The sequence below is a fragment of the Xenopus laevis genome, chromosome 9_10L (assembly GCF_017654675.1).
Source record: "Xenopus laevis strain J_2021 chromosome 9_10L, Xenopus_laevis_v10.1, whole genome shotgun sequence".
Lineage (NCBI taxonomy): Eukaryota > Metazoa > Chordata > Amphibia > Anura > Pipidae > Xenopus > Xenopus laevis.
The window spans coordinates 73,412,310-73,424,732 of NC_054387.1; the positions used below are offsets into that span (position 1 = coordinate 73,412,310).

The following is a 12,423-nucleotide window of genomic DNA, read 5'->3' on the forward strand; positions in this document are numbered from 1 at the left end:
AGAAACCCATCACTTACTTGTTACTGATTATCATTATTTCCTCTTCTGAGGTTTTGGAGCCGTTTGCCAAGTCAGATCCTGAATGACATGATCCCTCAGTCATATCACCCATCACATCAGTAGATACAGATGACACAGACACATCCTCTGTTTTATCTCGCACGCTTTCTACCTCGTGACTGAAACTGGTTTCTTCTTTTTCTTTAATTTCTTCCAGAGGCGGCTCAGAGATTATATCAACTGCAAGCAAAAAAATAAAAGCTTAAATTCCCCCAAGTGGGACCTTCCCATGCTTCCATTGGTGTCACATGACTTCCCCTGGGCCAGAGACATAGATAATAACACAATGGGAAGGCTAAGGAAGGTGGTTACAATTGTACCCAGGTCAGAGGTACTTATCAAATTGCTCTATTTATAACGAGTTGAATACTAGAAGACACACAAATAGCTTTTTAAAGCCAAAATAATGTGCACAAGTGGAGGAAAAATACAGCATTTTGTGTGTAGGCCCAACATCAGGAATTCCGTGGGAAGAGCATTTGATGAGCTTTCAACAAACTAAACAAATGAAATAACGACGATACCAAAACAAAAGTTTCCAGGATAGGAAGGAGTGAGCTCTTTACCACGCCAGTGTAAATATGTAATATTCTTGCACTAAACAAACTAGCTAATATAAGCAAGAAGGGACAGATGCCTACACAGTATCCATAACACCACAAGGTTTATTCTGCTTCAGTTTCCTGATGGCTTTTGTCACAACATCAGGATTCTTTTAACACTAACTCCACCAACCTGTGAATCTTTCTCTATATAAGATCAAGGCTTATTTTGTTCCAGTGCCCGGATGTATAATGAGCTCTATATATTGAGCTCCTTCTATGCTGCCTGTGCTCCAAGGCATATACAATGAAATGGAAAAGGATAGGGTGATTTAATCCTTCTCCTACAAAAAAAATCCAAAACACAATAGGGGTCATTTACATCCGGTACTGCAGTTGTGCTCCTGCAACTTTCCCAACAGTCAGTTGCCTGTTAAACTCCATTTATTAATGGTACTTGCAACAAAATGCACTCTTTGCATCGTTGTGCTTGTTGCCACTTAGTCCTTTCTGCCTCCCGTTCTCAATCGAGTGCAGTTGCACCTTCCAACACAAAGCAACCCTGGAGATACCCCCACCTCTGGCCAGGTGTTAGCTCCAGGGTTCCCTCACCACTGTCCAGCAATAGGAAAGGCAAACTTGTGCCCAAATGCGTCACTCTTGCACCAAACACCATACATTACGTCAACTGGACTTGGAAATGTTTCAGAGCAACTGCACCTTTTACAGTTCTGGGGGGAAAAGCACTGCTTTCTGGGTAGAAAAAGAGTTAATATATGTAAATAAACCTATACATATTTTTAAAAAACTCCACGTGTAGAATAATCCATGGGATCGAATGAAAAAAAGACAACAAAAAAATCCCATACTGATCTAGTCAGAATTATTTTATGAATAGTTTAGCACAATGCTCATCTATTTCTGAGGCCTAACAATTCACTTGGGTGTTGGATTGGCTTCAAATGGCGTGAATCTTACCCTACAGTTTGCTGAATACAAAAAAAAAAAAAAAAAAAGATATGATGAGTGCACACTAATAAAAAGACATACATTTGGCAGTTTACTTCTTGTCCCCTTGTGTTTGGAAATATTTGGAAGCAATTGAAGTATTCATGTGTATCCTACAGGACATGCAGAAGAGGCAGCGTGTAAACTGTGTAATAATTCAAAGTGCTTGGAAGAAAGAGATGACTTCAGGCTTTAGCTATGCCCAAGAAACATAAGAAAGAGTAGGAAATCAGTACAGTGTGCAGCATTTATAAAAGAGAAGAAGAAATGTGAGGATTAGAAGCAAAACATCATGTATCTCCAGTTTCCTGTGTATATTTATCTCATCTCTTCTGTAACAAGATATATTCTGGGAAGAACATCAGTTCAGTGTCACAATGGATGGATTCAGCATAACAAGTTTCTGTCAGATGAAAAGCTATTTGTTTTTATAAGAAAGGCACCAAAATACAAACTTTTCCATTACTTTCATTATGGGATGGAATCTATTATATGGAAATCCATAATCCAGAAAGTCCAAAAATGCAGCAATGTCACATTCTTTTGAAACAAATGATAATTTATTGACTACTTTAGTTTTTTTTTAAAAAAACTTCCATCGTCTTTAACACCAATATCTAAATCCTGGCCAAATCCACATGAATGGCAAAGCAATCCAATAGTTTTCTATGTTTGAATGATTTTAGAAATGATTAATAGTTATGCTCTACATCATAGAAATAGCTATTATCTGAAACCCCTATATCCTTATCATTCTGCATAACAGATCCCATTCCTGTAATTTTAGCAACCTATTTAGAGTGAATTTATGAACACCATAGCTACAGTTTAGCTTTATTCCAGTAGGTGGCAGCATAGGACATATATAGAATTTTACTGTAAATTCCAGGACATTGACTATCTGCAAGGATGAAAGAAAGATGGGAGTTGCAGTAAAGCAAAATTGGCTATGGATTCTTGTACGAACACTTGTAGTAACACAGGCCTCCTTTGCAAGTGATGCACATATGATTTGTACCACTACCAAAGTCCATTTTTTCCTGGCATCAAACCTTTAAACAGTATTTGTCCTTCTGAGGCCTCATTACAATATAAAAGCAGCAAGCTTAAACTGCACATTGATCTCACTATAATAGAGGGGGACACAGGGTGACTTGTGCAACACAGTACTTAACAGCACTAGATTAATTAAATGGCAAAGGGATAGTACCCCTTTAATATTTCTTATCACCCCAGGCTGCAGTAATAATAGCCATTTTGATAACTGGCAGGTTATCATGCCTGACTTTATTCCATACAGACAGTTATCATGCTTGACTTTATTCCATACAGACAATGACAAGACAGCAGATAGGACTACTAGCAGACTGCTAGAACAAAGAGGTCACCCTATGGGCCTATCTGAAGTAACTTGATCCAGCTATATCAAGACTGGCCTGCTATTAATCATCGACAAGGGGCAAGAAATGTCACGATTAATTCTAAAGTTTTGGGGGAAGCTCATGTCTCATGCTGATTGGCCATACCACCGACTATTGCTCTGCAGTGAAGCACTTGTATAAGGGGTGCACAGCGCTAGCCAATGACTCTCTTGCCCTGGTAAGACTCACCTAGAACATTTCTGCAAATGTTTGAGAATATGAACCAATATTTTCCATTACTAACTAAATAATCATTGGTAGAATTATACAGAGATAATATACCTGCTGGAGCGGTTGTGTCTTGGCTTTCTTCCCTTAAAATCCTCCTCTCATAAATAACCTCTTCAGACACTTGTGCTGAGAGAGCAAACAGACTTGTCACTCCACCACCATCAAAAATTCCAACAGTTCTTGCCTCAAGGCAGAAATTATAGTAAAATTACCATTTGTGAAACAGACAGGGTTACATTTCTTTACCATGCTTATTAACCCAGTGATACATTACACCCCATGTCAGTGATCGGGTGCAGCTCCCAGCATCTCCCAACAGCAACATCTGGCGACCTGCAGAATGGATAACCCTGATCTAATTGACACCCCAGCCTTACTGCATTGTCAGGGTCCCCTTTGCACCTATTCCCACCATGCTTATACATATGACATTGCTTAGTATTCATCACACATCTTATATTGCTATTGCCAGTAAACTTTGTGTCACAAAAATTGCATAAAAGAAGCAGTTACATTTGACTTAAATTATCCTGTTATAGATAGAAAAATTCTAAGCAAGTATTCACCAGTTCTAACAACCAAGAAATCAGCAGGTAGCACTAGAATACTATACATACTGCACACATTTTGGCTTCTATTACATATGCCCAATAACAGTTAACTACTGGTAAGCATTACCTTTTTCATTGCCATTCGCATAATTGTCATCTTGAGAGGAATTTGGTGGTGGCGATGGCGGCAGAGGAGCTTTGCGCTTTGTCCTTCTTAGAGGGGAATTAAAAGAAGATGACCCACTAAGTTGAAGTGAACCCGTCCGTGATCTATCGATTCCTGGCACAACCTGAGGACAAAAGCCAGAACAAGAATCAGTGGTGAAATTTATGAAATCCCCATTCAAATCATGAACATGAATCATATTTCCTTATGATCATGCTTTCAGTGAGGTTACTAAGAAATACGTGGGAGGCTTGCCTATTCCCACTAACCCATAATAACCATTTAGATCAGTGCTGTCCAACTTCTATGGTACCGAGGGCCGGAATTTTTCCAATCTAAATGGTGGAGGGCCGATAACGGAAGCCAGTGTTAGCCACTGCCTGCTTTTAGACCACACCCGCTTTAAACCACACCCATGTTACCGCAAGACCAGGTCCACATTAATAGCACACCAAAAAACCAAATGGTTGGTGCTCACTGAAGGGATCAGGGCCGGAACTAGGGGTAGGCAGAGTAGGCGGCTGTCTAGGGCGCCATCATTGAGGGGCGTACTTTTTTTCAAGCGTTTATTTACTAATTTGTTTCAGTAATCATGGTCACCCAGTTGGATGGAATCCATCTCCTTCCCCTTCTCCCTCTTGCCGGCAAGTAATAGCTCCTTCTGTGCGGTGCACTGCGACGTGCATACACGCGTTAATGATGTCACTGATGTGATGACAGAGAGAGTCAGAGAGCTGGGGGGCTGCTTGGTGTGGCTCTCGCTGCTCTCAGCCTTGCACAGTTGCACTGAACTGAAGACTTTCTTTCTATTACTGTAAAGTGTGAAGCTTCCTGCTGGCACAGCCAGGTACAGATTTGGGCCCATATGTTTGCTGTTGCTGCTGGGCTGGGCGCTGGCACTGGCACAGGTACATAAATACTTGGGGGCAATATGATGTGATCAGATTTATTTTTGGCTGCTGCTGACACAGGTAAAGATTGGCGGCATATGATGGCTGCTGGAGGGCTGTATGATGGATGGCTGCTGAGCACGAGTACAGGGGGCAGTAATATAAATGAAAAAGTGTTGTACACTTTCTTGCTTTCTTTATTTAAAAACCATCATGGTAAGGAGGGAAATGGTAATGCAGGACAGGGGGGCACTGATTGAAGTTCTTGCCTAGGGTGCGGAACTACCTTGTGCCTGCCCTGGCAAGGATATCACTCATATGTTAAAAAAGTCATATTAAGACATACCCTTAAATCCATATGCCTCCTCATCCCCTATGTTTAGTACAGTACCCCAGCATATGATTAAACACCTTAGGGGCCACTAACAATAATTTTCAAATGCTAACAAACCCCCAGTACAAATAACAAAGTATGACACACACAGGGAGGGAAGGTAGAACAGAGCAGGAGACAGGAATCAGGACCAGTCTAATATGTACTACATACAGTGACACAGTGCTGGTGCCCCATTAGTATTTTGAATAAAGTGTGAACAGGTGAACAATGTGGGCAGTTTCAGTCTGGGTCTCAGGTGTGAACAGTACAGGCTTTAGGGGAGTGAACAATAGAGGTGTCACAAGTGTAAACAATGCAGGGGGATCACAGGTGTGAACAATACAGGGGATTAGTTTGAATTTGAGGTTTAAACAATGCAGGGGCCAGTTAATCTCTGTAGTGATACCTTTTAAAATTTACATATGGTAAACAGACACAGCAGGCAGACTTTGATGTGGAGGCGGCCCGCGGGCCGCAAGTTGGACAGCCCTGATTTAGATCATTGCCTTCATCATACTAGCTGTCCTGTATAGCACTTTACACAGACTGTTATCAAACTCTGGACCTCTGCGCTGCAAGGAGATCCGAGTTTGTTTCTGGCCAGAGCCACTATGCTTCCCAGTTTAATAACAAGTTTAACAATGTGCAATGATAGATTTTTAGAACGGCATTAGTATTGCACCGATAGCCCAACCTCACTTGCACACAACTATGCCTTTCACTGTTAAGACTTTATTATGAGCATAATTACAGGGAAAATCAGCTAAATGATGTTGTCCCCTGGGGTGCAGTCTGTCTGAAGCTAAATATAGGTTTCCTTATAGAATTCTTTCCTGGATCAACAAACAAAGAAAAAGCTGCAACATTTTTGTACCAATTTTCTGCCTGAGGTCACTGTGATCGTGAGGGATTAATTATACACCTACTTTTGAAGCCACGCTTACGAAACAAATGATTGAGAAGGGTTCAGTTAACACAAAAACCTTGGATTCACAGCCAGTTACAGTATAACAAACAAAATATATTACATGTGGCTTATCAATGATTCCATCCCGAGGCAATCGTATGAGGAATACAAATTCCAAGGGCAGCAGCCCTACTGTATGTCTACAACCAGACATTTTGATATATACCATTGACCAATTAAAGCCATCTTTACCTCCTAAATTCAACTTTCCTTGACATGTTCCTTTTCCAGTAGGTACAAATGAACAAACAAACAAACCTGTTCGGTTTCATGAATAGTAGATTTCACAATGCAAGATGAAGTCCGCACTTGCCCACGGGATATGCTGTTTTGGGCACTTTGGGGAGGATGCATAGGTGGCAGCGGGGCCCTTCTTTTCTTTGGCACCTCAGAGGGCATAGAGGGCATGGTGTTTGAATCGTAGGACTTGAAAACTGGATTTGTCCTTTGTGTTGCATTTAGTCTTGCTTTGTTGAGCTGAGGGGTTGTTGGAGCGCTGGAAGTCTAATGAGAAAGGCAATATAAAAACAATCATTTTCCAAACAGTTCACTCAAAAAAAGTGTAAAGCAGAAAAAGACAAAGATTTAACAGGGGGTGTTCACAGGGATAAATACAGGGATATTCTGTGACAATTGGCCACCAATCTTAATAGTTTTGTAACCAATCTGTTCCTCTCAAGATATGGTTTTGATAGAGAACCATTGCCCCTAACAACAATTAAATAATATAAATCCCAAATGCATCTACTTTTTAAAGGCATCACAGACCACATCAATCAGAGAGCATTTTCAAGAGACAAAAATATGATGACCAACTGCACATTATCTACATACTTAAGGTTAGGTTTAAGAAAACATTCTACATCTGGAACATGAATATACACTTATGGGGCCTATTTATCATGTGTAAAAAAGTGGAGTGAAGCATTACCGGTGATGTTGCCCAGAGCAACCAATCATCAATTAGGTTTAACAGACCCCTGTATAGCCAAAAGTTTCCAAAACAAAGGTGTTAATATGAAATTGTTGTTATAACATCCTCTACTCTTATGGGAAGGCTTTCTGCTAGATGTTGGAACACTGTTGGTGGGATCAGCTTCCATTCATAGGTTAAGAGTTTGGGCACTGATGTTGGGGATCAGGCCTGGCTCACATTGACATTTCCAATTCATCCACAGGAGTTTAACTGGGTGAGGTCATGGTTCTGTGCAGTTGAAGAAGAAATGTCGTCTTTTATACTACAAGTGGCGTTTGGAGTGCTTGCCGATATCTTCTTCAATTGCAAATTCACCTCCTCCTATGGGTTCGGGGCATTTTCCCTTCAACATCTATGCAGTATTAAGGAGCTTGGAAACTTATGAGAGCAGGACATTGGGTGTATACACCCAGGTCACAGTATTTACAGTGTGAGTGCCTAAAGCTTTGGGTGTTTTTTGGGTACTGTAGGTTATAGACATAATTTAATAAGATTGTATTAATATTGTAGTGACCGGTCTTTCATTAATGGGTTTTGAACTGAGCAGCATTTATCGATACATCATGGTTCTGTAACCAGTTAACTTTTTGGGCCTTATTTTGTACTTTGGGGGTACTATTGTGAGGACATGAATGGGCATACTTTAAAGTGTCAATAATGTAATTGTACACTATGGTATTTACTGAAATAAGGGGTCATAGTCCAGACCATGGAAAACAGCCCCAGACCATTATTCCTCCTCCTATACACTTCATTGTCATCATAAAGCATTCCTGCAGATAGTGGAATCAGCCATCAAACTACCAGATGGTGAAACGAGTTTCCAATGGCGCCAGCTCCAGCCAATGTTTGGCATTGCGTATGGTCATGTTAGATTTGATTGCCTCATAAAAACCTAAGATCCCTACAAATAGTTTTTGTGCAGACACTGCTTACAGAGTAAGTGTTCATGTCATTTTAAACAGAGTTAAAGTTTTAGTTACAACTACAAGAAACCTATATCTGATTCCATCTATACTATACTTTGCTATCTATTTTGGTAATTTAATAGAAAAAAAGAATCTTACTTGGTCTCTTGGCTTCTTTTTACTCCTGCGAAAAAAATTGAAGAACCCTTTATCTTCATTTGGCTTGGCTTCCAGATTCTGGCAGGCTTCTGAAATACAAAAAAATAGTTCAGAAACGTGAAAACTTATATTTTTAATCCAAGACTTTATACTCTTTGCTTTAAATAACCTATCTCACACCAAATGCATGAAAAACACACAGATGACAAAATGTGATATTGTAATTATCTAGCTTCAACCGCCCATCTGTACAAACCATTGAGGAAATGTTGCATTCAGATGTTATTCTGATTAAGCATTTACACATCCCTGGCCTGCAAAAGAGCTGAAACTCCTCAGATATCTCAAATGAAGGAAAAACCAAAGGCCCACTGGCAAGGCTGAAGACACAAACACTGGCAAAAGACCATTTTATCATGTAAACAGTTCATTACATTCAGGATGCAGACTATAATAGTGTTTCATACAGTATGGCTGCAGGAGAGAGGAATACTAGGAGCTTTATGTATCAAGCCATATCTACTAATGATCTAAACATGGGTGCTGCTTTCTCCAGACTTCGGAATTTAGAGCTTTGTGTGCCATTGGGCAACAGAATTCTCCTTAAAGTCATGGACTTTTTCTCTTATAACATTATATCCTTGGATTCGCAATATATAATTTGGCATAAATAATTACAGGATGTGCTTACGGATGTTTCTAGTGTTTTTGTAACCTTTCAAAACAGCACAAAAAAAATGCAGACAAATAGAAAAATAGGATTTATTTGGTTTGACATTAAAATAAAAAAAACTTTTTGTGTGTCGTGAACACTGTGTCTCTGTATATTTGCAGTAGCTGTAGATTCAGCCTCAGAGCACCTTTGATACAAGGTCATTTTGTGCAAAGAGAAGTCATTTTTGTGTAGAGAAAATGCCTCATCAAAGGTTAGCAATATGCACCTTTCAGGTGGAATCTTCCCAGAATTATACTCCAAAAGTACCCCCAAGGGGGCTAGCTTCACAGTCCGAAAAAGCCACTGTATTAGGGTAAGGTCAAGATACACTGGAATGATATTGTGTGCTAATTCTGATCTTAATGAAATTACCAGCCAACTGGCCTTTGTATATTTCATAAACTGATAAGACAGGGTAAGAAATACTAATTAAATAAGGTCAGTATGGGTCTATACATACAGTCAAAAGCTGACAGCATTTTACTTATTTTGTTACCTGGATCTATAAGTCAGTTTTATAATGGTTGGGGGTTTAAAGGAGAAACTATATAAAGCAATGTGGTGATGCAGGCAATAACTTAATTTAATCAACTTCTGGGCGAATGTTTGTAGGACAGGGCCTTTTGGGTTGTCTACAAATATTTATGTACAAGGTCTGTGTTCAAAGTAAAGTAGATTGCTAGAATATGCCAAATAATCATAATCTGCTATTTGTTGTTGTAGAAATCAATATCTATACAAGACAGATATACAGCCAAATGTGCCTGGTAGTTGTGAGAACATCAAATAAGCCTTAACAGTATGAAAGGACAAGAATAGTGCAAAAATGCCCATGGGCGAGCTTCTGGATAACTAGGTTGGAGAGCCCATCAGTCAAAGTGTGAAAATGAATAAAAGAGAAAGCTGTTGTGTAACATAACCTAGGCTATTGTGTCTATCAAATAACCAAGGTAAAAATGAAATGGAGCTCCCATTCTCACCCACAGCACTAGATACAAGGCATTGCTATGGATTCCAAACACTGGCAGGCAACCTCAAAACACATTTAGATTCGATAGCCTCAAACACATTTCTGTTATAATTTTTTTTTCAATCACTTGAACAAGAGGAATTTGGTTAATGAACCTCCCCACACCCAAGAAAAAGTAAACAAATGAAATACTTGCCTTGCAAAGGTGGGGGCTTCACATCTGAAGGAGAAGTAGCTGAAAGTCAAACATTGAACAAATAAATTTCAAAAGAAAATATTCGGAGGCACTTTAAACAACAGAAAAACTTGGATTAATTTTCTTTATGCCTGTAACTATAGATCACAAAGAAGATAAAACACTTACCTTTGCTGCGATCTACTGCATAAAGTTCTCTTATACCAAGATCATTTAAAGACTTGGTTAAATCCAGGGGCCTTTGTGACTGATGGTCCTTTAGCAGCACAGTGTGCACAGGATCAAACTCACACTTATTGCAGATTGAGAGAAAAAACTCATGAAGTGGAACTTGTGGGCTGACTCTCATAACAGTCTTCTGTGTTTTCCTGTAATTTATCACAACTCGGACTGTTTGCTGAAAAATTAACACATGGGCGAGCATTTTTCCAACAGTACAAAAAAAATAAACAGGACATAGTCAATGCCTTAATCAAACCCTGCAATGCCCTTAACACATTGCCCAGCATCCATTTACTTCCAGACAAGCCCTGACTTTTTTCGGTGAAAGATTTGGGACTGTAACAACATGTGCATTTATGGGTGAAGTCCAAGAGGAAAATGCTCTTGTCATCTATAATAACAACCTAAAACAACACACAAGAGCCAGAAAATATACTAAAGGTCAACTAGTAGTGATATAACCCCATCACATTTAAGAAATAACATGTCAAATCAAATGTTAATAAGCTAAATAATATGGTAGCCCAGAGATGACATGATTAGCCCAATGGCTTGATGACCTGGCGTAGAATAGTGATTGGCTATTGGTCAGGAAAGCGACTGATTATGTAAAAGCAAATCACAGTAAATTCTTATGATGGTCAATGTTCAAAGATCTCTAGAACTAAATTATAAGAAGGTGGACATATAAAAACAATTTATATGGGGAAAAAAAAGAAAACTTACCTCTGGTGCAGCAGGAAAGGGTTTTTTATTTTTGTCATCTGAAATTTTGGATTTTAAAACCACTCTTTCCACTTCCAGCATTCCAATTGGGGTGTTTGGCTTGAATTTGATCTGGCTTCCCTCTGACGAAATCAAGTCTATAGTGTGGGAGGATGGGTTTAAACGATACTGTCCGCACAGAAATATCAGCAGGTCGAGCATCGGTTTGCTTAATAAAGGAGAAGAAAAAGATTAAATTAATTGATATATACAAAAAGGCAGAAGGTATATATGTAAAGGTGAGAAACTTGTCCAAAATCAAGATGATCTTGGAAGAACACACATAATCTTGAAATTGTTTATAAAGGTTACTGTAAGGGTCTCAAATATTTATATGTACATTTTTAACTGAATGACTTCATTATACTTCTTCTCCAGACAGAAAAGAGACAATTCCTTTAGCCTTTCTAAACCAAACAATAATGATTCATTTTATTCATTTTGTTGCTGACCATAACATTTTCTCATACACTATCAAAAAAAACAGCGACCAAACCAAGGGTCACAACAATGAAGCAAGATTGTTTTATATCTTATGGCTTGTTAAGTTCAGAAACAGAAATCAAACTAAATGCCTGCATAAATCACTGTTTTTCATGATATACAATGTCTAGTAGTGTTAAGAAAGTGTTGGTGAATGTTAAAACTGAAAACCTCACCTGTCACTCCAGCCCCACACCAATGATCTGAGGCTATTTTGCAGCCAGTCTGACCCACTCTTAGAAGAGTTCAATGAAAACAAAATAATAAAAGGAAAACATTTTATTAGAATAACTGCCTAGTGGCTTTGGGCCCCCACATTCATGGGTCCAAGAAGCCTATCGCCAACCAAAATTGCCATTTAATGGTTGCCTGTATTCCATAACTGGTGGAATACCCCCCTGAAGCATTGTTGCACTGGCAGAATTTTGTTCATTCAAATTGAAGAATTCCCTTACTGGTATTTTCTAGGTTCAAAAATATAAACACACAAAGATAATTAGATTCCAACGATCTTATTATCCTGCATAATTTTGTTTTTGCTAAATACATTGAAGGAATTTTAAGTGCCACCCTGAAGGTCAGTCCTGAATTTGTTAATGAAAACGGACTTAAAGACTGAAGCCCTTACATCTGTTCTAGATATTCCTACAGGCTGAAGGACAAATATGACAAAGAAATGTCCTATCTGGAGCTTCAAATATGACCAGTGACCTAAGATAGTGTTCACACTAGGTTACTGTAAAAGTATTGTGATCTGTTATCCATAATGCTTGGGACCTCTAGTTTTTCAGATAAAGGGGTCTTTCCATAATTTGGA

At 39.0% G+C, this 12,423-nt stretch overlaps 1 protein-coding gene across 8 annotated transcripts in view; it reads right to left on the reverse strand.

Annotated features, from left to right (window-relative positions):
* Positions 1–12,423, reverse strand: part of cobll1.L (cordon-bleu WH2 repeat protein like 1 L homeolog) — a 77,367-nt gene that overhangs the window by 14,265 nt on the left and 50,679 nt on the right. For 7 of the 8 annotated variants that reach the window (XM_018235859.2, XM_018235862.2, XM_041576711.1 and 4 more), the window contains 8 exons: positions 11,085–11,292; positions 10,305–10,533; positions 10,137–10,175; positions 8,256–8,344; positions 6,471–6,716; positions 3,941–4,103; positions 3,314–3,388; positions 18–240 (listed from right to left, as the gene is read on the reverse strand). In XM_018235859.2, coding sequence (XP_018091348.1) covers positions 18–240; positions 3,314–3,388; positions 3,941–4,103; positions 6,471–6,716; positions 8,256–8,344; positions 10,137–10,175; positions 10,305–10,533; positions 11,085–11,292 — 1,272 coding nt within the window. The remainder of the gene's footprint in view (positions 1–17; positions 241–3,313; positions 3,389–3,940; positions 4,104–6,470; positions 6,717–8,255; positions 8,345–10,136; positions 10,176–10,304; positions 10,534–11,084; positions 11,293–12,423) is intronic. The other variant, XM_018235861.2, reaches the window with a different exon arrangement.